This window comes from Hyperolius riggenbachi, chromosome 10 (genome assembly GCF_040937935.1).
Source record: "Hyperolius riggenbachi isolate aHypRig1 chromosome 10, aHypRig1.pri, whole genome shotgun sequence".
Taxonomy (NCBI): Eukaryota; Metazoa; Chordata; class Amphibia; order Anura; family Hyperoliidae; genus Hyperolius; species Hyperolius riggenbachi.
In genome coordinates this window covers 206,035,215-206,057,842 of record NC_090655.1, presented here as the reverse complement: position 1 = coordinate 206,057,842, position 22,628 = coordinate 206,035,215, and the positions used below count along the sequence as shown (strand labels likewise).

General features: G+C 45.9%; 1 protein-coding gene across 1 annotated transcript in view; it reads left to right on the top strand.

Annotated features, from left to right (window-relative positions):
• LOC137536229 (membrane-spanning 4-domains subfamily A member 4D-like) overlaps positions 1 to 22,628 on the top strand; it is a 285,896-nt gene that overhangs the window by 73,492 nt on the left and 189,776 nt on the right. The window contains exon 2 of the mRNA XM_068258352.1: positions 12,877 to 13,160. Within this exon, the coding sequence (XP_068114453.1) occupies positions 12,885 to 13,160 (276 nt within the window). The 5' untranslated portion in view covers positions 12,877 to 12,884. The remainder of the gene's footprint in view (positions 1 to 12,876; positions 13,161 to 22,628) is intronic.

The window sequence follows — 22,628 nt, the reverse complement described above, 5'->3', positions numbered from 1 at the left end:
TGTGATTGAAAGTACTATATAGGATATCTCTGTGTGCGTGTGTTAAAGTACACAGCCCTGTGATACACACACACACCTGCTGTGTATTTGACACTGATTTTGTGCCTTTGCCTCTTTGTGATTACACACACTGTCTACCACTATTGAATATTGTTAGTAGTACTGCGCATACCCCCAATATGGACAAAATATTAGGCAGAGGCAGGCCACCCCGCAGGTCTTTTCGAGGTCGTGCTGGCGTAATTTCATGCGGCCCTCGACCAAAGTACAGTGTTGAGAAGGCACGGTCCATCAACCCCCAAGATTGTCAGGATGTAGTTAACTATTTAACACAGAACACCTCATCATCCTCAGCTTCCGCATGGAACCGTGACATATCTTCCTCCTCCTACTCTGATTTGGGCACACCACAAGTACTTAACACTCACCCGGCAGCCGCCCCCAGCCTACATATAAGATGTCGCAGGAGTTATTCACACATGTTTGTGGGGAATTAACTGATTCACAACCATTATTGTTACAAGATGAAGGCGCTAAGGACACCACCTCGTATGTCTGAGTTAGGCGTCGCTATGGACGTAAGGTGTGAGGATGATGATGAAGTACCAGTTTTGGAGGTGTCTGCTACAAGTGAAGCTGTGGATGATGCTGATGATGATCATGGCATGGATGTCACATGGGTTCCCAGGAGAGAAGATGAACAGGGGGAGAGTTCAGAGGGAGAGTCAGAGAGGATGAGACGAGTTGCTGAAAGAAGCAGGCGGAGCTCGTCGGAAACAGCTTGTGGCAGTGTCCAGTGGCATGTATCGCCAGCCAACACGCCCTTCAATGTCAGCTGCTGCCGCCACCACCAGAATGTGTTCATCCCAGATCTCACCAGTGTGGACATTTTTTTGCACCTTCACAGCCACCCTCCTCCACTCCGCCTCTCACCTTGAGCGGTTCCTGCTCCTCAGCCCACAACAGTCAGGTGTCCGTAAAGGAAATATTTAAGTGGAGGTAACCAATGTCTGCCAGTCACCCCCTTGCCCGGCGTCTGACAGCTGGCTTGGCAGAACTGTTAGCCCAGCCAGCTATTACCGTACAAGCTGGTGGACTCTGAGGCCTTCTGAAAATTTGTGGTGATTGGGACACCGCAGTGGAAGATACCAGGTCACAATTTTTCAAAAAAGATAATACCCAAACTGTACCGTCATGTTGAAAGGCAAGTGGAGTCATCTCTGGCACAAAGCGTTGGGTCAAGGGTGCATCTGGCCACGGATGCCTGGTCTGCAAAGCACGGTCAGGGCAGCTATATTACTTATACAGCACATTGGGTAAACCTGGTGACCGCTGGAAAGTAGGGAGTAGGTGGCAGTGCAGCGAACCTAGTTGTGACACCTCCACGGCTTGCTTGTCATCCTCCTCCTCAGCTGAGTGCTACTCTACTGCTGCGCTCTCCTCTCAAACTGTACACCCCCAGCTCCCCAGGGCCTATTCCGCATTAAAAACATTAAACCTCTACACAAAACTCAACATGTTTATTTTCCCTAATTGGAAACTTCGTCAGGCGTGATAAGTGCCCAGTGCCAGAGTGCCACTGTGCTAAATTACAGTTACATTATATACATCACATATCTAATACACTAAGTTTGCAAAACAGCAGAGTAACAGCCGCCATCTGCAGCCGTTACTTTGCAATTTTGCTAACTTAGTGTATTCGATATGTGATGTATATAATGTAACTGTAATTTAGCACTGTGGCACTCTGGCACTGGGCACTTATCACTCCTGACGAAGTTTCCAATTAGGGAAATTAAACATGTTGAGTTTTGTGTAGAGGTTTAATGTTTTTAATGTGAGTCTGGAGGATGGTCCTTGACCAAAGACACAAACCTCCTACCCATTGTAATCAACCAGTTGGCAAATTCGGTCCTTTTTAATGACTATTAATTAAAAGTTAAGTTTTAGTCCCCTCCTCTCCTAGAGGGAAAATTATGTGTTTAATTTATAGAATCAGGTGTGTATTTTTTTTTCCTATTCCGCATGTCAGGTACAACGGTGTCACGCCATCTTAGACATGTCTTGCCTCAAAGCTGAGAGTCACACTGGAGCAGCACTCCTGGCTGCTCTGAACAAACAGGTGGACCAGTGGCTGACCCCGCACCAACTGGAGATTGGCAACGTGGTGTGTGACAATGGCAGCAATCTAATTTCGGCTTTGAGTTTGGGCAGGTTGACACATGTGCCCTGCATAGCACATGTGCTTAATCTTATAATCCAATGATTTGTGTGTAAATTCCCAGGCTTACAGGAGGTCATGAGGCAGTCCAGGAAGGTGTGTGGGCATTTCAGGTCTTTCAACCAGGCCATGGCGTGCTTGTCCGATATTTAGCGGAGAAACAACTTGCCGGTGTGGCGCTTGATTTGCGATAGCCCGATTCACTGGAATTCAACGCTCCTCATGTTTGACCGCCTGCTACAACAGGATAAAGCCGTCAATGAGTATCTGTACAGCTAGTACAGCTATGGTGCTAGGTCAAGCTCTGGGGAGCTGGGGATTTTTTGGCCAAGATACTGGACACTCATGCGGAATGCCTGCAGGTTCATGCGTCCGTTTGAGGAGGTGACAAACCTTGCAGTGAAGGTGCCATCCACGACCTGATCCCATATGCTTTCTTCCTGGAGCGTGGATCAAGATGTGGAGGAGCGTGAACAGGATGAGGAGAAAGAGTTGTTTGAACCATCACCAGAAAAAGATTTGTCATAAACACCTGCGGCAGCACTAAGGAGGGGGGAGGAGGAGAAGTCAGCTGGGGAAGATGAGTCAGAAGAGGAAGGTGGCTTTGAGGAGCAGATGGAAGAACAACCGCAGCAGGTGTCGCAGGGGGCTAGTGCTGCTCACCTTTCGGGTACCCGTGGTATTGTTTGTGGCTGTGGGGAGGAGGAGAACTTCCCTGACATCACTGACGAAGAGCAAGAGGAGATGACTAGGTTGGCATCCAACCTTGTGCAGGGGGAGTCTTTCATGCTGTCCAGCCTGTTGAGGGAACCCTGTATAAAAAAAACTCAAGGGGAATGACCTGTACTGGGTGGCAACTCTACTAGACCCTCGGTATAAGCACAAAGTGGCAGAGATGTTACCAAATTCCCAGAAGGCAGAAAGGATGCAGCACTGGCACAACAAGTTGGCAACTATGCTTTACAATGCGTTTAAGGTTGATGTCACAGCACAACAAAAAAAGGTGCCAGTTATCCTTCTCCTCCTCCTCCTCCCATGTGCACGCAGGCAAGGACAGGACACTCTAGCGATCTGATGGTGATGTCAGACATGCAGACTTTCCTTAGTCTAATGCCTCACCTCAGCTCTTCAGGATCCACTCTCCAACAACGCCTCAACCGACAGGTAACCAACTACCTGGCCTTAAGTGCGGATAAAGACACTCTAAGCAGTCATGAACCCATGGACTACTTGGTGTGCAGGCTTGACCTGTGGCCAGAGCTGTCACAATTTGTCACCCAACTTCTGGCTTGCCCTGCCTCAAGCATCCTGTCAGAAAGGACCTTCAGCGCAGCAGGAGGCATTGCCACTGAGAAGAGAACTCACCTAGGTCACAAAGTGTTCAGTACCTCACGTTCATTAAAATGAATGAGGCATGGATCCCGGAGGGCTACTGCCTGCCCGAAGACTAAGTAATTCCCCACACAGCATCTCTGCCTGCGCGCCACTGCTGCCTGCCCTGCCCGAAGACTAAGTCACTCACCATACAGCATCTCTGCCTGCACGCCGCTGCTGCCTGCCCTGCCTGAAGACTAAGTCAGTCCCCACACAGCATCTCTGCCTGCCGGCCACTTGACTGCCTTCTCCGCCACCACAAACAGGGTCCAGGACTCCAGGTGGGTTCCTGAATTTTTAAGGCCGCTGTTAGCAGTAGCCGCTAACAAAAATAATTGTCATTTTTCTGGTGTGTGTACATGCCTAATTTTTCTGGCTGCACTGTGGCTGCCTGCAACAACAACAAAACAAAAGGCATTTACATGTGTCAATTCCCCTTCATGATCGTTACCTTGCCGCGGTGAAGGGGCTTGCATATCTCAATGAAGCAATGACCTATATAAGTGTTTTGGGGGCACACCCAAGATAATAAGGTCGTTGCTTCATTGTGAACAGACCAAATTCGATCAACTGGACAGTCACTGTTCTGTCATTGAGCTACCTCACCCCAACCATATGGGCTGGAAAACCGCCATCGCGCACCAGCACGGCCATCACTACACAAACAGCTGTTTGCGGCGGTGCATTAAACAGTGAGTTTGGTCTGTCAGTGTGAAGCAGTACGCTACTTACACTACCTGATCCATGTATAGACACACAAGATGTTTTAAAGCACTGCCTCCAGTTTAGGAATGCAATGCCATGTCTGCCCTGTGACAAATGCTCCAGAAACGGAGCAGTACAGATTGGTGCTGATCTTTTTCTGCACTACGATGACAATTATGTGAGAGGAATCATTTTCAAAAGTACCAAAGCAGGTCTGTAACTGCGGGATCTCATAATTCTGAACTGTACTGAGCTGTCCATCTGACACTCCATGATCTCGCAACACCACAACCTTCTCTGGCAGCGCATGAATGATTGACCTTGTGGAACTAGTGGAGAGAGGTGCCACAAGGTACAGCATAGCTCCCAACTGTCCCTTTTTCGAAGGAACAGTCCTTTTTTTGGAGCCCTGTCCCTCTGTCCCTCTTTTACCCTCATTTGTCCCTCTTTCAGGACTTTGTCCCTCTTTCTATGTAAATATATATATTTCTCTACTAAAAATGTGTTTGATTGATGCTAAACTTTATTCCCAACCTTTAAATTGATATATTACTAATTGTAAAATGTTACTATGAAGGAAAATGAACCAGGATAGAAAGGACCAGTGTGGTTTGAATGATAAAACAACATATGTTTCTTATGAAATCTTTATGGTATGTGTGACTAGAGGCGTGGTGAGGGCGTGGCCAGGGGTGTGGCAGGGGCATGGCCTAAGTGTCCCTTTTTCTCATCTCAAAAAGTTGGGAGGTATGGTACAGCTTCCATCCAACCATCCATACTATCCTGATGTGGAAGCTGAAATGCTACTAAGTACCAGGTGGGTCAAAATGAATTGATGGTGGCCACAAAACCTGTCACTGTCTAAACGGGAACGGCTAGAGTTGAGCTGAAATTTTCATAATTTCGCATTACTAAAATTACGCATGCGAAATTTGCGATTACGATGCGAAATTACGGTAGCGTAATTGCCATTAAAATCGTAATTGAAAATACTGTAAGCGTAATTTTCAACGCGTAATTTTGCGTTTCGTTCATGCCGTAATTTCGCATTAAACGCTACCATAATTTCGCGTTAAACCGCAACGCTCCGTATAATATAAAAAAGCCGCTGACTTTAAGGGTTAATAGCAAAGCCCCCTTAAATGCTAAGAGCCTCAAATTTGGAGAATATATTAAGGAGATCAGGAGGAATAAGAGGAAAATTTTTTTTTTCAAAAAGACCTTATAGTTTTTGAGAAAATCGATGTTAAAGTTTCAAAGGAAAAATGTAAACATTTAAAAACCCGCCGACTTTAACGGTTAATAGCAAAGCATGCTTAAAGTTTAGGAACACCAAATTCCCAGGGTATATTAAGGGGATCAGTGGGAATAAGAGGAAATTTTTTTTTTAAAAAAGACCTTATAGTTTTTGAGAAAATCGATTTTTAAGTTTCAAGGGCGAAAATGTCTTTTAAATGCAGAAAATGTCAGTTTTTTTTGCACAGGTAACAATAGTGTATTATTTTCATAGATTCCCCCAAGTGGGAAGAGTTTTACTTACTTTGTTCTGAGTGTGGGAAATATAAAAAAAAAACGACGTGGGGTCCCCCCTCCCAGACCTCTTTAACCCCTTGTCCCCCATGCAGGCTGGGATAGCCACAATGCGGAGCACCGGCCGCGTGGGGCTCCGCACCCTGACTATACCAGCCCGCATGGTCCATGGATTGGGGGGTCTCGGAAGGGGAGGGGCAGCCAAGCTTTCCCCTCCCCCTCCGAGCCCTTGTCCAATCCAAGGACAAGGGGCTCTTCTCCACCTCCGATGGGCGGTGGAGGTGGAGGCCGCGATTTCCTGGGGGGGGGTTCATGGTGGAATCTGGAAGTCCCCTTTAAAAAGGGGCTCAATCACAAGAAAATGTATGCGTGCTCTACACCAAGCTTAACCCTTTCAAGTCTAGCTTTGCAAATCTGGTTAAAATGGCTTACCATGAGACATGCTCACGCAGAAATGCATCTGCTTTCGCATGCCAAACTTTGCAGGGTCAAAAACCAATACCGCGAAGCGGTTGCCCTGCGGGAATTAGTTCATGCTATACAGCAAGGGGGGGCAATGGGAAGCCTCCTCGTGGCGCCCCTGGATAGTGCTATATAGCATGAACTAATTCCCGCAGGGCGATTGTTTTGCGGTTTTTGGTTTTTGACCCTGCATATCTAGGCATGCGAAAGCAAATGCTCATTTGCATGAGCAATTTCTCGTGATTAGCCAATAGGCCAAATTTGCAAAGCCAGATTTGTCAGGTTCACTTGGTTGATGCACACATGTTCTTTCTCTGTTGTAATTACCCTTTAAAAAGGGGTCCCCCAGATGCCCACCCCCCCCTCCCAGGAGAAATGAGTATAGAGGTGCTTGTACCCCTTACCCATTTCCTTTAAGAGTTAAAAGTAAATAAACACACAAACACTTAGAAAAAGTATTTTAATTGAACAAAAAACATAACCACGAAAAAAGTCCTTTAATATTCTTAATTAACCATTAATACTTACCTGTCCCTTTAAATAAATGATCCCTCGAAATAGCCTCGGAAATGTTCTATCAGTTACAATGTAACAAAGTTATTACAATGTAACAACTTTGTTACATTGTAACTACGCCGCACCCGACGTCACTCGCCGCCGCCGCATACGCGTCAGCGCTGCACAGACCCGACAGAGCTCTGAGCTTTATAGCTCAGAGCTCTCTAAAGCATCTTTGTACTTTGGCTCCAAGGAGCCCCATTGGTCCTTAGCAGACCAATGGGGTTCCTTCAAATCAGAAGGAACCCCATTGGTCTGCTAAGGACCAATGGGGCTCCTTGGAGCCCAAATACAAAGATGCTTAGAGAGCTCTGAGCTATATAGCTCAGAGCTCTGTCGGGTCCGTGCAGGACGCTAAGTCCCCGCAGCACCCGCTGCCCTCCCCGCCTCTCCCACATGTCACCCACATGTCACTCACATGTGGGTGACAGATGTGGGCGGGGTGGACAGCGGGAGCTGCGGGGACTTAGCGTCCTGCACGGACGCGTAAGTGTATGCTGCGGCGGCTGAGCGGCGAGTGACGTCGGGTGCGGCGTAGTTACAATGTAACAAAGTTGTTACATTGTAATAACTTTGTTACATTGTAACTGATAGAACATTTCCAAGGCTATTTCGAGGGATCATTTATTTAAAGGGACAGGTAAGTATTAATGGTTAATTAAGAATATTAAAGGACTTTTTTCGTGGTTATGTTTTTTGTTCAATTAAAATACTTTTTCTAAGTGTTTGTGTGTTTATTTACTTTTAACTCTTAAAGGAAATGGGTAAGGGGTACAAGTACCTCTATACTCATTTCTCCTGGGAGGGGGGGTGGGCATCTGGGGGACCCCTTTTTAAAGGGGACTCCCAGATTCCACCATGAACCCCCCCCAGGAAATCGCGGCCTCCACCTCCACCGCCCATCGGAGGTGGAGAAGAGCCCCTTGTCCTTGGATTGGACAAGGGCTCGGAGGGGGAGGGGAAAGCTTGGCTGCCCCTCCCCTTCCGAGACCCCCCAATCCATGGACCATGCGGGCTGGTATAGTCAGGGTGCGGAGCCCCACGCGGCCGGTGCTCCGCATTGTGGCTATCCCAGCCTGCATGGGGGACAAGGGGTTAAAGAGGTCTGGGAGGGGGGACCCCATGTCGTTTTTTTTTATATTTCCCACACTCAGAACAAAGTAAGTAAAACTCTTCCCACTTGGGGGAATCTATGAAAATAATACACTATTGTTACCTGTGCAAAAAAAAACTGACATTTTCCGCATTTAAAAGACATTTTTGCCCTTGAAACTTAAAAATCGATTTTCTCAAAAACTATAAGGTCTTTTTGAAAAAAACATTTTTCCTCTTATTCCCACTGATCCCCTTAATATACCCTGGGAATTTGGTGTTCCTAAACTTTAAGCAGGCTTTGCTATTAACCGTTAAAGTCGGCGGGTTTTTAAATGTTTACATTTTTCCTTTGAAACTTTAACATCGATTTTCTCAAAAACTATAAGGTCTTTTTGAAAAAAATTTTTTCCTCTTATTCTTTCTGATCTCCTTAATATATTCTCCAAATTTGAGGCTCTTAGCATTTAAGGGGGCTTTGCTATTAACCCTTAAATTCGGCGGCTACCTAACATTGATCCATGCGTCAACTTTTCCGCTTCGGGAGCATGGCCATACGCATTAATTTCGTAATACCCGTTGCAATGCGAAAATTACGCGAAAATTACGCTTACGCAAAATTTCGCGAAATCCTTCTTCATTACGATTATGTACTTACGGCCATAAACGTAATTACACTAATTACGTGAAATTTCGCGAAATCGTAATTACGCCATTACGCTCATCTCTAGGAACGGCGCATGATTGACCTTGTGCAACTAGTGGAGATAAATGCCACAAGGTACAGCTTCCATCCATCTATACTATTCTGATGTGGAAGCTGATGAAAGACTACAAATGACGTCAAAAGACTTCCGATGACGTCAGCGCGCCGGCGTGGAACGCACAATGGAGCACAGAAGAGGCCTGACCTGGCCGCCGGCCTGGCCAGGTCGGGTCGGACACCGGAGACCACCGGGAGCCTGCGGAGCGGCGCCGAGGGCACCTCCTGCCTGCCACGGGCTGGAGGAAGCCCCAGGTAAGTGGATAAGGATTTTTTTTTTCATAGTCCCTGAACCTTCCCTTTAAGGATCTCCTTTATGGAACTCTCTGCAGTGTGTATTTATCCTAAGATCAGAGAGTTCCATAAAGGACAGCCTTAAATTACATCAGTCATGCTAGTTTGTCAGTAAATAATATAACACACACAGAATAAAACAAAAGTTTAGTGTTCAACGGCAAACAGATTTGTGTAGCATTATAGCATACTATTGATGTGAACTTTTGCAGCCAGCAGCGTTCGTGTGACACGCAGCCCTGCCTGGCTTTCAGGGCTCTGCATCATGTCACACTTACACAGGGATCCTGTATTATCCGATCCCGGCTGGCTGCAGAGCAGAGTTCAGCTGTACCTGGCTGGCTGGGGGAGAAATGAAACACAACCGTCCTCCAACACAAGTGGCTGTTTCTCCGGCTTCCTAGACAGACTGGTGTGAGCGGAGTTGCTGGCTGCCCCCTCTCCCTCTCTCTCTCTCATTGGCTGTAGAGAGGAACTGGCAGGAGAAAGAGGGTCATTGATTGGAGGGCGGGAGGCATGTTAGAAAGAGAAGCCTGTACAATGCGGACGGCCGAGGTGTAGGCTTTCTATAGCTGCGGTGACACCCCATGATGGTGACAACTGGGGGATGGGTCGCACGCACCCCACAAACTCGGCTTGCTACGCCCCTGGGCGGAGCTACCATGGAACAGCTGAGCCTTTAGCCGAGCCTCCAGGAGCCTCTCAATTTGTGCTGCAGGCTGCGATTTGTGCACAGACATGGAGGCAGGGTCCAACAGAGACATGGAGGTGGGGCCTCCCGTGGAAAATATTGGTACTTCGGCGGCCCAGTACGACCCTGCTTCTATAGATACTTTGAATAATGGTAATCATCAACAAACTGTTCCCTGCCCCCTACTTGCACCTCTGACACTGTAGTTGCCATTGGCAGGTTTTAGTGCACCGTATCATTGTTATGTAAGAGTGCTTAAGTGCATTGGGCCCACAGCTCCTTAGCTACGCCACTGTATAAAAGGAGTGAGCTAGATCAGGAAAGAGAGAGGATTTTGCTTTGCTCTAGGATATATATACGGCTCTAGTGGTGGTATGTATACTTTATGCAATATTTTTGGTGGTCCTAAACAAATATGTTAGCAGATAGTCCAGCTAGTGGTGGGTAGAAGTTATGCCTATGCGTAATTATGCGTTGCAATTCGCAATTACGCATCATAATCGCAATGGGAAATTTGTATATTATAAGTATAAAATTCTGCATATAAATGTAATCACTAATCTTAATTACACATAATAGCGTAATTAATGCATAATTTCCTTTGCGAACGATTTTACGCCTACGAACTGATTTTTTGCATTGATTACTTAAATAGCCACAGATGTGCAGTAAATCTAAAGGAAGAAATGGAGCGCACTATAGTGCATTACCAGGGTTGGGCTTTATTCGCAAATAAAATAATTATACTCACAAGATTGAAAATGTACAAAACGCCTCTCAGCGGTACAGCCAACCGCTTCACTCACTGGCAGTATGGCGGCGGCGCGCTGTGGCCACCGGAGATCGCACTGCTGGCCACAGCGCGCCGCCGCCATACTGCCAGTGAGTGAAGCGGTTGGCTGTACCGCTGAGAGGCGTTTTGTACATTTTCAATCTTGTGAGTATAATTATTTTATTTGCGAATAAAGCCCAACCCTGGTAATGCACTATAGTGCGCTCCATTTCTTCCTTTAGATTTACATTGCCTTGATCCTTTGGAGCAGCACAGTACAGCACATCAAGGAGTTGGGAGGAATTGTGCATGTGACTATACCCCTCGCATTGGAGCGCAAGGGATTTTTTCTTATCGTTTTGGAACATACAGATGTGCAGTATACTGGCTTATGAATGCAAATTTCTTCACATACGAACACATTTTTCACATTGAATATTTAAATAATAGCTGCGCGTGTGCAGTACACTGGCTCTGAGTGTGATTTTTTTCCAATATGAAAGCATTTTTCGCTTTGAATATTTAACTAATAGCCATGCAAGCGCTGAACACTGGTGAATGAATGCAAATATTTTTACGCATTGAACGCGTATTACGCATAATTGTGTAATTACAGGCATAATTACATTCACAAAACACAGTATGCTGTATGTAACATAATTGCAATTACGCAATGCATAATAGTGAAAGATTACGTAAAATTTCTCAATTTTTTTGTATATTATGTGCATCAAAAGAATATATTTTATATGAAAGAAAGCTTCTTAGCCTGAGTGTTCTAATTATTTGAAGGGGTTATTGTTACAAAACAATAGTGTGACTAAGAGTGGATAAGAAGCCCTTTGTATTGGAGCATAAATGCTCCAAAAATGCTGCAGAACCCGCAGTTGCAATTTGGGGTGGTCACAATCTTTCCTGTGGGTTCACATCTGTCCACTTTCAACAGCCTAGTGCTTTTCAGCGATGATTGCCGGTGGTTCCAAAGTATGGCCGAAAGCAATCTTGTGGTTCTCAGCCGCAACCTTCCCCAGGTGTGCATAAACAGAATACATTACCCACGGGAGAAGGGTCATCTATTAATAAATTGGTTAATAAGCCTTCTTTTGAGTCCTGTCATGTTGGAAATTTGGGTCTTACCTATATTTAAAAGGAGTCATCAACTGACATGTCCTACGCAGCAGTTCCTCTCTCAGCTGCTGGCCCAGGGTCCTGCATGGAGCAGAGTCTGACCACGAGGTCATCCTTACTGCACCTGCATGCAGCACCACTGTTAATCAACTCCACGTTGTCCGTGGCGTACTGTGCAGGTGCAGTAGTTCTGCTCCTGCACAGTGCGCTGTGGACAATGTGGACTTGATTCAGAGCTGCGCTTGAGCAGGTGCAGTAGAGGACACCTGGCGAGACACCATGCAGGGACCCCGGGCAGCTGAGAGCGGAGCTGTGGAGTGGGACATATCAGCTGCAAGGGGCTGGAGGAAGGCCCAGGTAAGTGAATGTGCAAGCCTAATATTTACTTGATGACTCCTTTAATGTATTTGAAAAAAAATATTAAAGCATAGACAGCAGCGTTTAATCAGATATCATTATAGCATCTTCCAACGTACAGAGTAATAATCATGTCACCTCACTCAGAATGGCATGTTACCCCTTTAAAGCCACAACACCCCCAACATAGTTCCAGTTTCCACCTCTTCAGTCATGCTTTCCCTAGCAATGCCAGGTTTCTTTTCTGCATAGTTATAGGGAAATATGTCCTTTGGTAACCACAGCACTTTGTGTGTTTTATCAATTCATTTTTACAAATAAAGATAAAGTTCTGTTCTTTAGCAAGAGGATGAGTCTACTGCACCAGGCAGAGGCTGTATATCCTGGTAACTCATTTCTGTAAAGGGTTTTAAGCAACTGTGAGTTAAATATCAATGTGTTCAGTCTACTGTTGTTTTTAAAGGACAGAGGTGAGATGGGACATGATGAGATCAACATGTGTATGTACAGTGCTAAGCATATAAGGCTGTTTTCCTTTTTTTTTCTTTCTCTGCCTGAAAGAGTTAACATTTAGGTATGCAAGTGGCAGTTTATCTCCTGTTAGAACCCAGTCAGACTATATTGTAACCCTCACTGAAAAGGATTTACTGCCATAAAGCTTTTTCCTGGAGGAGGACAGCTTCTGAAAGCAGGAATGAGGTAAAAAAAAAATCAATAGTTCATAGATGTTAGCTCTGGCATACTTCAAATAATGTATCATTGAGCAGAGACAATGAAAAATGAAAATGTAAAAAGTTATTTATTTTTATTAGGATGACAGATAAAATAGTTTATGTCACCAATTTATTTTCATCTTGGTATTCCTTTAAGACTGTGTGCTGGTGAAAGTTTTGTCTCAGAAAATATTAATCATTTCCTTTCTATACTAGGTTTCATAATGTCACTGACTCCGGGTCAAGTCAATGCTAATAACTATGAGACAATATGTGAGAACCCTCACACCACTATTCCCACACCAGCTGTACCATTAGCATTGAATCGCCATGATGTCAACCCTTCACCAACTGCACATCAAGGCTCTACTAACACGCAGACATGGAATGTCCCAACTGTGGCCCCTCAGTGGATAGTGGCCACCCCCGTGCCCCCAAATGTGAACTCATCTGCAAAATTTTTCCAAACATTTCTAAAGGGCAAACCAAAGGCTTTGGGGGTAAGTGCTTATAAATATAGTATGAAGCCATAATGGCAAAAAAACACTGGCAAATTTACATTCTAATGTAATGCATACTGTGTATAGTCTATGAGCACTGAGACAAAGTCAGAGGGTGGAGCAACAAAGCAAAGTTTATAGTAAACACAAGGGCCCCCTCTTCTCCAGGGCTCCATAGCAGTTGCTATGGCTATTGCGACGCCCCTGGAAATATTGCTGGTCTCCAAAAGTGGATGTGTGTATCAGGCTTCATCTTATTTCCTGACCTTAGAAGATGGGAAAGGATTATTTTCCCTTAAAGGACAACTGAAGTGGGAGGAATATTGAGGATGCCTTAATTATTTCCTTTTAAACAATACCAGTTGCCTGGTAGCCCTGCTGATCTATTTGGCTGCAGTAGCATCTCAATAACACCAGAAATAAAAATCAGCTAATCTTGTCAGATCTGATAGAAACACCAGATCTGCCTATGCATATTCAGGACAGAGGAAAAGTAGGACAGCCAGGCAACTTGTATTGTTTAACAGGAAATAAATATGGCAGCCATATTACTCTGGCTTCAGTTACATACAGGTCCTTCTCAAAAATTTAGCATATTGTGATAAAGTTCATTATTTTCTGTAATGTACTGATAAACATTAGACTTTCATATATTTTAGATTCATTACACACAACTGAAGTAGTTCAAGTCTTTTATTGTTTTAATATTGATGATTTTGGCATACAGCTCATGAAAACCCAAAATTCCTATCTCAAAAATTAGCATATCATGAAAAGGTTCTCTAAACTAGCTATTAACCTAATCATCTAAATCAACTAATTAACTCTAAACACCTGCAAAAGATTCCTGAGGCTTTTAAAAACTCCCAGCCTGGTTCATTATCCGCAATCATGGGTAAGACTGCCGACCTGACTGCTGTGCAGAAGGCCATTATTGACACCCTCAAGCAAGAGGGTAAGACACAGAAAGAAATTTCTGAACGAATAGGCTGTTCCAAGAGTGCTGTATCAAGGCACCTCAGTGGGAAGTCTGTGGGAAGGAAAAAGTGTGGCAGAAAACGCTGCACAACAAGAAGAGGTGACCGGACCCTGAGGAAGATTGTGGAGAAGGACCGATTCCAGACCTTGGGGACCTGCGGAAACAGTGGACTGAGTCTGGAGTAAAAACATCCAGAGCCACCGTGTACAAGCTTGTGCAGGAAATGGGCTACAGGTCCCGCATTCCCCAGGTCAAGCCACTTTTGAACCAGAAACAGCGGCAGAAGCACTTGACCTGGGCTACAGAGAAGCAGCACTGGACTGTTGCTCAGTGGTCCAAAGTACTTTTTTCAGATGAAAGCAACTTTTGCATGTCATTCGGAAATCAAGGTGCCAGAGCCTGGAGGAAGACTGGGGAGAGGGAAATGCCAAAATGCCTGAAGTCCAGTGTCAAGTACCCACAGTCAGTGATGGTCTGGGGTGCCATGTCAGCTGCTGGTGTTGGTCCTCTGTGTTTTATCAAGGGCAGGGTCAATGCAGCTAGCTATCAGGAGATTTTGGAGCACTTCATGCTTCCATCTGCTGAAAAGCTTTATGGAGATGAAGATTTTATTTTTCAGCACGACCTGGCACCTACTCACAGTGCCAAAACCACTGGTAAATGGTTTACTGACCATGGTATTTCTGTGCTCAATTGGCCTGCCAACTCTCCTGACCTGAACCCCATAGAGACTCTATGGGATATTGTGAAGAGAAAATTGAGAAACGCAAGACCCAACACCAGTGGCGTAGCTAAGGAGCTGTGGGCCCCGATGCAAGTCTTACATTGGGGCCCCCCCAAGCACTCTATACATAACAATTGATATGGCGCACCAAAACCTGCCAATGGCCACTACAGTGTCAGAGGTGCAAGAAGGGGATGGGGAACAGTGTGTTAGTGATTACCACTATTCAAAGTATCTATAGAAGTGATTATTATGAGCACAGGACCAATAGAGAGCTAATAATGTAGTTGAGGGAGAGCCCTTCGGAGCCCCTCTGGCCCAAGGGCCCCGAAGCGGTCACTACCTCTGCACCCCCTATTGCTACGCCCCTGCCCAACACTCTGGATGAGCTTAAGGCCGCTATCGAAGCATCCTGGGCCTCCATAACACCTGAGCAGTGCCACAGGCTGATTGCCTCCATGCCACGCCGCATTGAAGCAGTCATTTCTGCCAAAGGATTCCCGACCAAGTATTGAGTGCATAACTGAACATAATTGTTTGAAGGTTGACTTTTGTTGTTTTAAAAACACTTTTCTTTTATTGGTCGGATGAAATATGCTAATTTTTTGAGATAGGAATTTGGTTTTTTCATGAGCTGTATGTCAAAATCATCAATATTAAAACAATAAAAGACTTGAACTACTTCAGTTGTGTGTATTGAATCTAAAATATATGATAGTCTAATGTTTGACAGTACATTACAGAAAATAATGAATTTTATCACAATCATGGGCGTCCGCAGAAAATTTTCCAGGGGGGGGGGCAAAAAGGGGGGAGGAATAAGCGGGAACATTTGGGGTGGCGGCGTGTGGTTCGCGCAGCCGAAAAATGGGTGTGGTCATGAACCAGAATGTGGGTGTGGTCGTGGGTGGAGACAAGTTTACATGAACTTAGCAATGGTGGGACATTAGATTAGGACAGTGGTGGCGAACCTTTTGGAGGTCGAGTGCCCAAACTGCAAAGTCACTTTACTATCACAAAGTGCCAACAGCAATTTAAACTAAATACAAACGTTTTAACTCATACATGAACATTATGGAAAATTCAAGTTGAAAATAAACTGTGAAGATAAACAATTTCATCCATCCGACTCCTGAAAAATGTATTCATTTTTTTTAGAACCTCCCAGTTTCATTTTCTGTTTTAAAAAGCTGAAAAAGTAGGCTTAATGCTATTGTCTCATATGATCATGGTTCATCTTTTTCCATAGTCTCGCAGTTACCAATCATGTGACACCCAACAAGACAAATTCAGCAATCATGAGGCCCCCCAACAAGACAACTTCAGCAATCATGAGGCCCCAACCAAGACAAATTCAGCAATCATGAGGCCCCCAACAAGACAAATTCAGCAATCATGAGGCCCCCAACAAGACAAATTCAGCAATCATGAGGCCCCCAACAAGACAAATTCAGTAACCATGAGGCCCCCAACAAGACAAATTCAGCAGTCATGAGGCACATAAATAGACAGCATTTCACATAAATAGGCAGAATGCCCCCTTAACATGGTAGACACCTCTCACCTGGCAGCAGTTCCCCAAAATACACTCAATCTGACAGCAGTGGTTCCCCAAAAATAGGTAGCCCCAGGTCTATAGGTGTCCCCAGAATAGGTGGCCAGTGGTATAGATGTCCCAGAATAGGTGGCCAGTGGTAGAGATGTCCTCAGAACAGGTAGCCAGGGGTATATGTGCCCAATATATGTAGGCAGGGGTATATGTCCCCAGTATATGTAGGCAGGGGTATATGTCCCAGTATATGTAAGCAGGTGTATATGTCCCAGTATATGTAGCCAGGGGTATATGTCCCAGTATATGTAGCCAGGGGTATATGTCCCAGTATATGTAGCCAGGGGTATATGTCCCCAGTATATGTAGCCAGGGGTATATGTCCCCAGTATATGTAGCCAGGGGTATATGTCCCCAGTATATGTAGCCAGGGGGTATATGTCCCCAGTATATGTAGCCAGGGGGTATATGTCCCCAGTATATGTAGCCAGGGGTATATGTCCCCAGTATATGTAGCCAGGGGTATATGTCCCCAGTATATGTAGCCAGGGGTATATGTCCCCAGTATATGTAGCCAGGGGTATATGTCCCCAGTATATGTAGCCAGGGGTATATGTCCCCAGTATATGTAGCCAGGGGTATATGTCCCAGTATATGTAGCCAGGGGTATATGTCCCCAGTATATGTAGCCAGGGGGTATATGTCCCCAGTATATGTAGCCAGGGGTATATGTCCCCAGTATATGTAGCCAGGGGTATATGTCCCCAGTATATGTAGCCAGGGGTATATGTCCCAGTATATGTAGACAGGGGTATATGTCCCAGTATATGTAGGCAGGTGTATATGTCTTGTCCCAGTATATGTAGGCACTAGGCAGGTGTATATGTCCCAAGAATAGGTAGCCAGGTGTGCCCCAGCAGGAGGGGAGCAGCGCAGAGAAGAGGTAGAGCTACGGGCATAGTGGGGAAGGGCGGACGTCTCCCCCCCTTCCCTCACCTTTGGGGGCTCTACCTCCCTCGCTCGCTCTCCCCTCCGGAGTCCAGAACGAAGTGTGCAGCGGCTAGGCAGCGGGCGGAACTTACCTCTTCTCGTCGCAGGCGCCGGATGGATTAGCCGCTACTCTGGTCTGGTCCAGACCAGAGTGCGGCACCAGAACTTCCGGCGCAGGAGCGAGACGAGGTAAGTTCCGCTGCCCAGCCGCTGCACACCTCGTTCCGGACACCGGAGGGGAGAGCGAGCGAGGGAGGTAGAGCCCCCTAAGGTGAGGGAAGGGGGGGGAGACGTCCGCCCTTCCCCACTATGCCCATAGCTCTACCTCTTCTCTGCGCTGCTCCCCTCCTGCTGGCCGCATGGGCACGCGGCCAGGGGGGGCAGCGGGCGGCCAGGGTCGGGCAGATGCCCCAATTTGCCATACGTGCGGACGCCCATGATCACAATATGCTAATTTTTTGAGAAGGAGCTGTACATGTTAATTAGATCTCCTCTAAGGCACCTTTTTTCCAGACTAAATATACCCAGTTTATCTAACTTTTCTTGGTTGGGACCTATTTATACTAGTTCTACGGCCGTAAGTGAGACCTTGCATCCCTTGTATGCTCGTCTCTGCACCTGCTCTAAAACTTCAATACCTTTCCTTTAATGTGGTGCCTATAACTGAATTCCATATTCCAGATGTGGCCTTACTAGAGAGTTGAACAGGGGCAATATTATGCTAGAATCCAGAGTTTGTATTTCCCTTTTAATGCATCCCAAATTTTCATTTGCTTTAGCTGCAGCAGCTTGGCATGGAATACGATTATTTAACTTGTTGTCAATGAGTACTCTTAAGTCTTTCTCCAAGCTTGTATCCTGTTTATTTTGTATGGTGCTAGACCATTTGTATGACCGAAATTACTTTACATTTTTCAACATTGAATTTCATCTGCCATTTATGTGCCCATATAGCCATCCTATCCATAATATCCTGTTGCAAGATCCTGAGACTTGATGATTCTGCACAATTTTGTATCATCTGCAAAAATAGCAAAATTGCTCACTACTGCATCTACTAGGTTATTAATAAATAAATTGAAGAGAACTGGACCCAGTACAGACTCCTGTGGGACCCCACTGCTAACAGTCACCAATTTTGAATAGGACCCATTGACCACAACTCTTTGTTTTCTGTCCATTAGCCAGTTCCCTATCCAAGCACACAGACTCTTCCCCAGTCCTTGCATCCTCCACCTTTGCACCAGACTTTTGTGGGGAACAGTGTCGAAGGCCTTTGCAAAATCCAAGTATATCTTATCTACAGCATTCCCAATATCCACATTAGCATTTACTACCTCATAAAAGCTGAGCATGTTAGTCAAACTGGGCCTGTCCTTAGTCTAATGCTGAGAAATAAGATTATTTCCTGCTATGAAGTCTTGTATTGTATCTCTTAGTAATCCCTCAAATAGTTTGCACACAACTGACGTTGACATTAAGTTGTCCTTTAGAATCCAAAACAATTTTAACATTTTGCTTTCAATCATTTGGCAATAACTTTATCACATCTAAATGATCTATACATTTTTTTTGCCACAAATTAGTCTTTCTGTGGGTGGTACTTTTTGCAAATTATTTTATTTAATATGCATTTTAAAGGTAATAAGAAGACAATAATTCATTATTTCTCAGTTTATAACCATTATAGTTTTAAACTAAAACATGTTACTGTAGATAAAACTCATAGATTGTATTTGCCCATTTGTCCTAATTATTACAACATTTAAAATGTGTCTCTAGTACAATGTATGGTGACAATGCTTTATTTGGTAATCAAGGTTTATTTTTTTCCATTTTGTGCTTTTGACTTTTCATTTGTACTCTATCGATAATTACAAGCCCTTATTTGCAAAAATAACAGTACCACACCCTCATGGCATACTTATTTGGGAAAGCTAAGTTCTTAAGATAACGTTTTATGCATTGCCTTTTAAATTCTCTCAGTTTGGCTCTTTTTTTTTTTTTTTTAACAAGTTTGTTATATGGGGGCAGGCAATGAGGCAGAAGGGGTTAATGAGCATAATATAGGTATAGGAAATGCATTTCATTTTTTGTCCACTAGGTTAGCAGGAAGTGACAGTTTGCTTTATTTACAATGAATAAACACCAATCTGTGCCCTACAGCATGACGCCAGAGGCTTCTGTGTGCACGTGTGTGTGTGCACTACTCGTGAAAATAAAGAGGCAAGTATCTATGTCCCTGGGAACTTAAGTGACATTTTCATGGACATAGATACTTGTCCCATAGGAGGGGAACTGGATAATGAAGCAGACCACTTATGTTTATGTTGTTTTTAAATATACATGTGCAGCAGGTGAAAGTGCAGCTGCCATGAAATAAATACAAAGATTGCCATTGCTATCCTCCTTCTAAAGATGTACCTTGGCTGTTGCCCTGATGCTCTGGCTTTTTAAAACACTGTCCTGGAACAAATATGCCTGTAAGGTGTTTGACATTCCTGATCTTAAGATTTGTTTGAAATGAGTCACTCTATACTCACATAAAACACACTTTCATGCCTATAAGTTCATTCCAACTTGAATAACTGCAAATACCTTCTTTTTTAAGAAGGCAAATCTCTGTTTTGCAAAGCGTTTTGGTAAGGGTGCTTTTTGGTCCATGTTAGACCCTTACACACTCCTAGGAGTTCCGATGAATTGTCTGATGCAATGAATCACAATGCCCAAATTGGTTGGGAGAGGGGGGAAAAGTCTTAACCTGGGGGCGTGGCTTATAGTGTGAGTGGTTTGTTACATCCTTTTTTCAAAAATTGCACAACCTCTAGACCTCCTGGTAGGCCCTTAAGGTGGCCATACATCACTTGATGTACCACCAAATCTATAGATCCCCATTATACCCTCTCTGAACCCTCTCTGATTGATTTTGATCAGAGAAGGATCTATTGCCTGTCCACACACTGCACTATTGGAAATTTTCCTAGAGCTATGGCCCACCAAGTGTGCCATGTTTAAGGCTCACCTGCATGTCGGCAGCCCGACAATCATCCAAGTCATCCAAGATGGCGCCGGACTCGAACGCCGCGGCCACAGGGCTCCGGCCTTTTTCGCTTCCTTCACTTCTTTGAAATGCAATCTCGACTCTGCTCCCCTCTGGGCTCCCCTTCACGCTGAGGGAGGACGTGGGCATGCTGGCTCGGCACCAGCCATCGGGTCGCGGTCCGCGAGAGCAGCTGTTCGGGACCCACGTGCAGGTCCTGGGGAGCGCCGCAGCAGACATCGGGAAGCAGAATGGAGCCTGCTGATCCACACCGCTGCGGCCAGACCACCGGCTTTGCCACACGCATCGGTCAAGCCATGGCCCCGCAGCTCGTCATCCGGAACGGCCCCCTGCAGAGAGGCCCCGTCCACCACACATCCCAGCCGCAGGGCTGATGCAGGACTCCACTGGCCGCACTGCCGCCCCTACCAGCTGTTTGGGCGGCATGCCGCCCTTGGCTGCGGAGCATGGGTTCAGCCGATTGGCACTCTCCCCTGGTCAGGGGAGTCCAGACGTGGACCCACGGGATCATTTTTGGAGGCCAGGAGACTTTGGAGTCAGATCGCCGGATAGGTGCAGACTCAGTCACCGGCGAGGGAGCTCAACCGCCGAGTACCCTCCGCCCTCCACCACCGGGTCCCCCCGCTCACAGTGCCACCTGCCGCCGGGTCCCCCCGCTCACAGTGCCACTGGGGTGATTACCAGCGGCTGCATTCTGAGGCTCCAGCTCCAGCTCCTTTTCACCTCACCGAGCAGCCAGGAGTCCTGGGCCTGGCCTGTCCACGTGGCCTGCAGCTGTTTCGCCGCCATGTGACTGTCCAGTGCTGCTGCCCCGGAATGACAATTCTTCCTGCCGTGGGCAGGCTGCCACTCAGCCACAGAGGAGATGGTGCTGCTCCCCTCACAGTGGAGCTGGCTGCCACATCTGGGCATCGGTGCCCTGCCACCACCAAAGGTAGACCTCCCTGGCCTGTCCACCACTGCTGCCCAGCCGGGGTGCCTCGGGGCCTCACATCCACCACCCAGGGGTGCCCCCGGGTGCACCCTGGCCCCACAGGGCCCCCACTGTGTCTGCACCCTCATTGACCAGCCGGGCGGACTCAAAATCGGGAGCGCTGCTCCTCGGGCAACCTGGTCCGAGTGAACTCTGCTGTCCGCCTCCATCATGATGCCCCTCAGCTTTCTAAGTTGCTTTCTCAGTTTCTTTCTCTCTACTTTCGTGGGCAAATCGGAGCACCTGTCTTGTTGGGAGCGTGTCGCTGTGTAGCGTCCAGTGCCGAAAATGGCAGCGCTCATATCAGCTCTCAGGCTGCTCCTCCAGTCCCACTCTTTTCTGTTCCTGCTATCAATGTATGCTTTGCTATGTTTGTATTACGTTAACTGTACGTGTATGCTGTAATGCTCTGTACTGCTTTTTATTTTTGCTTTTATTGTTTATACGTATGACCCATGCTTGACTGCATGTGATGCTGCACTCTGCTTAATTGTACGCACAAGCTGTAATGTTGTCCTATGTATGCTTGTCCCACGTCTATGTATGTGCCATGCTTAACTGTATGCTTTTTCTTGTCTCTTCACCAACGACCCTGTATGTGCCAAAACCAATTCCGGGTACAATCCACCGTTGTACTTGGCGATAATAAATTCTGATTCTGATTCTGATAATTCCTGCCCTTGTCTAGTGTCCACGAGTGCCTTTACCACATGACCGGTGCATGAAGTGACTTCACTACATGAAGATCTCTGGCAAAGGCTCAGCCTGGCCTGAGAGAGCACACTTGCAATTCTACCGAGATTGTTATTCTCTTTTAATGAATGAGAATCGCAATTGCTCCAAAAATGCTACATGCAGCACTTTTGCGACTTCTGGAAATTGCAAGCGCTGCAATGTGAAGGATCCCATAGGTTTGCATTGTACACAGCAATTTGCTCATCACTGGCGATCAGCAAAGCGCTGCAGTGCTGCACTAAAGCGCCCCAGTGTGAATGGACCTTGAGTCCTTCACTGTCTGTGTGAGCCTCAGGTGACTGTGTGTGATTAACTGACACAGTACAGAGACTTCATACACACATATCCTATATCCTATATAATAAAAACCCTGTGTTTCTTCGTCCACCTGTGTCTCTGTCTGCGCTTCCATACCTGAAAGTTTGCTGTCAGTGAAACTCATTGCATTGTGGGAAAT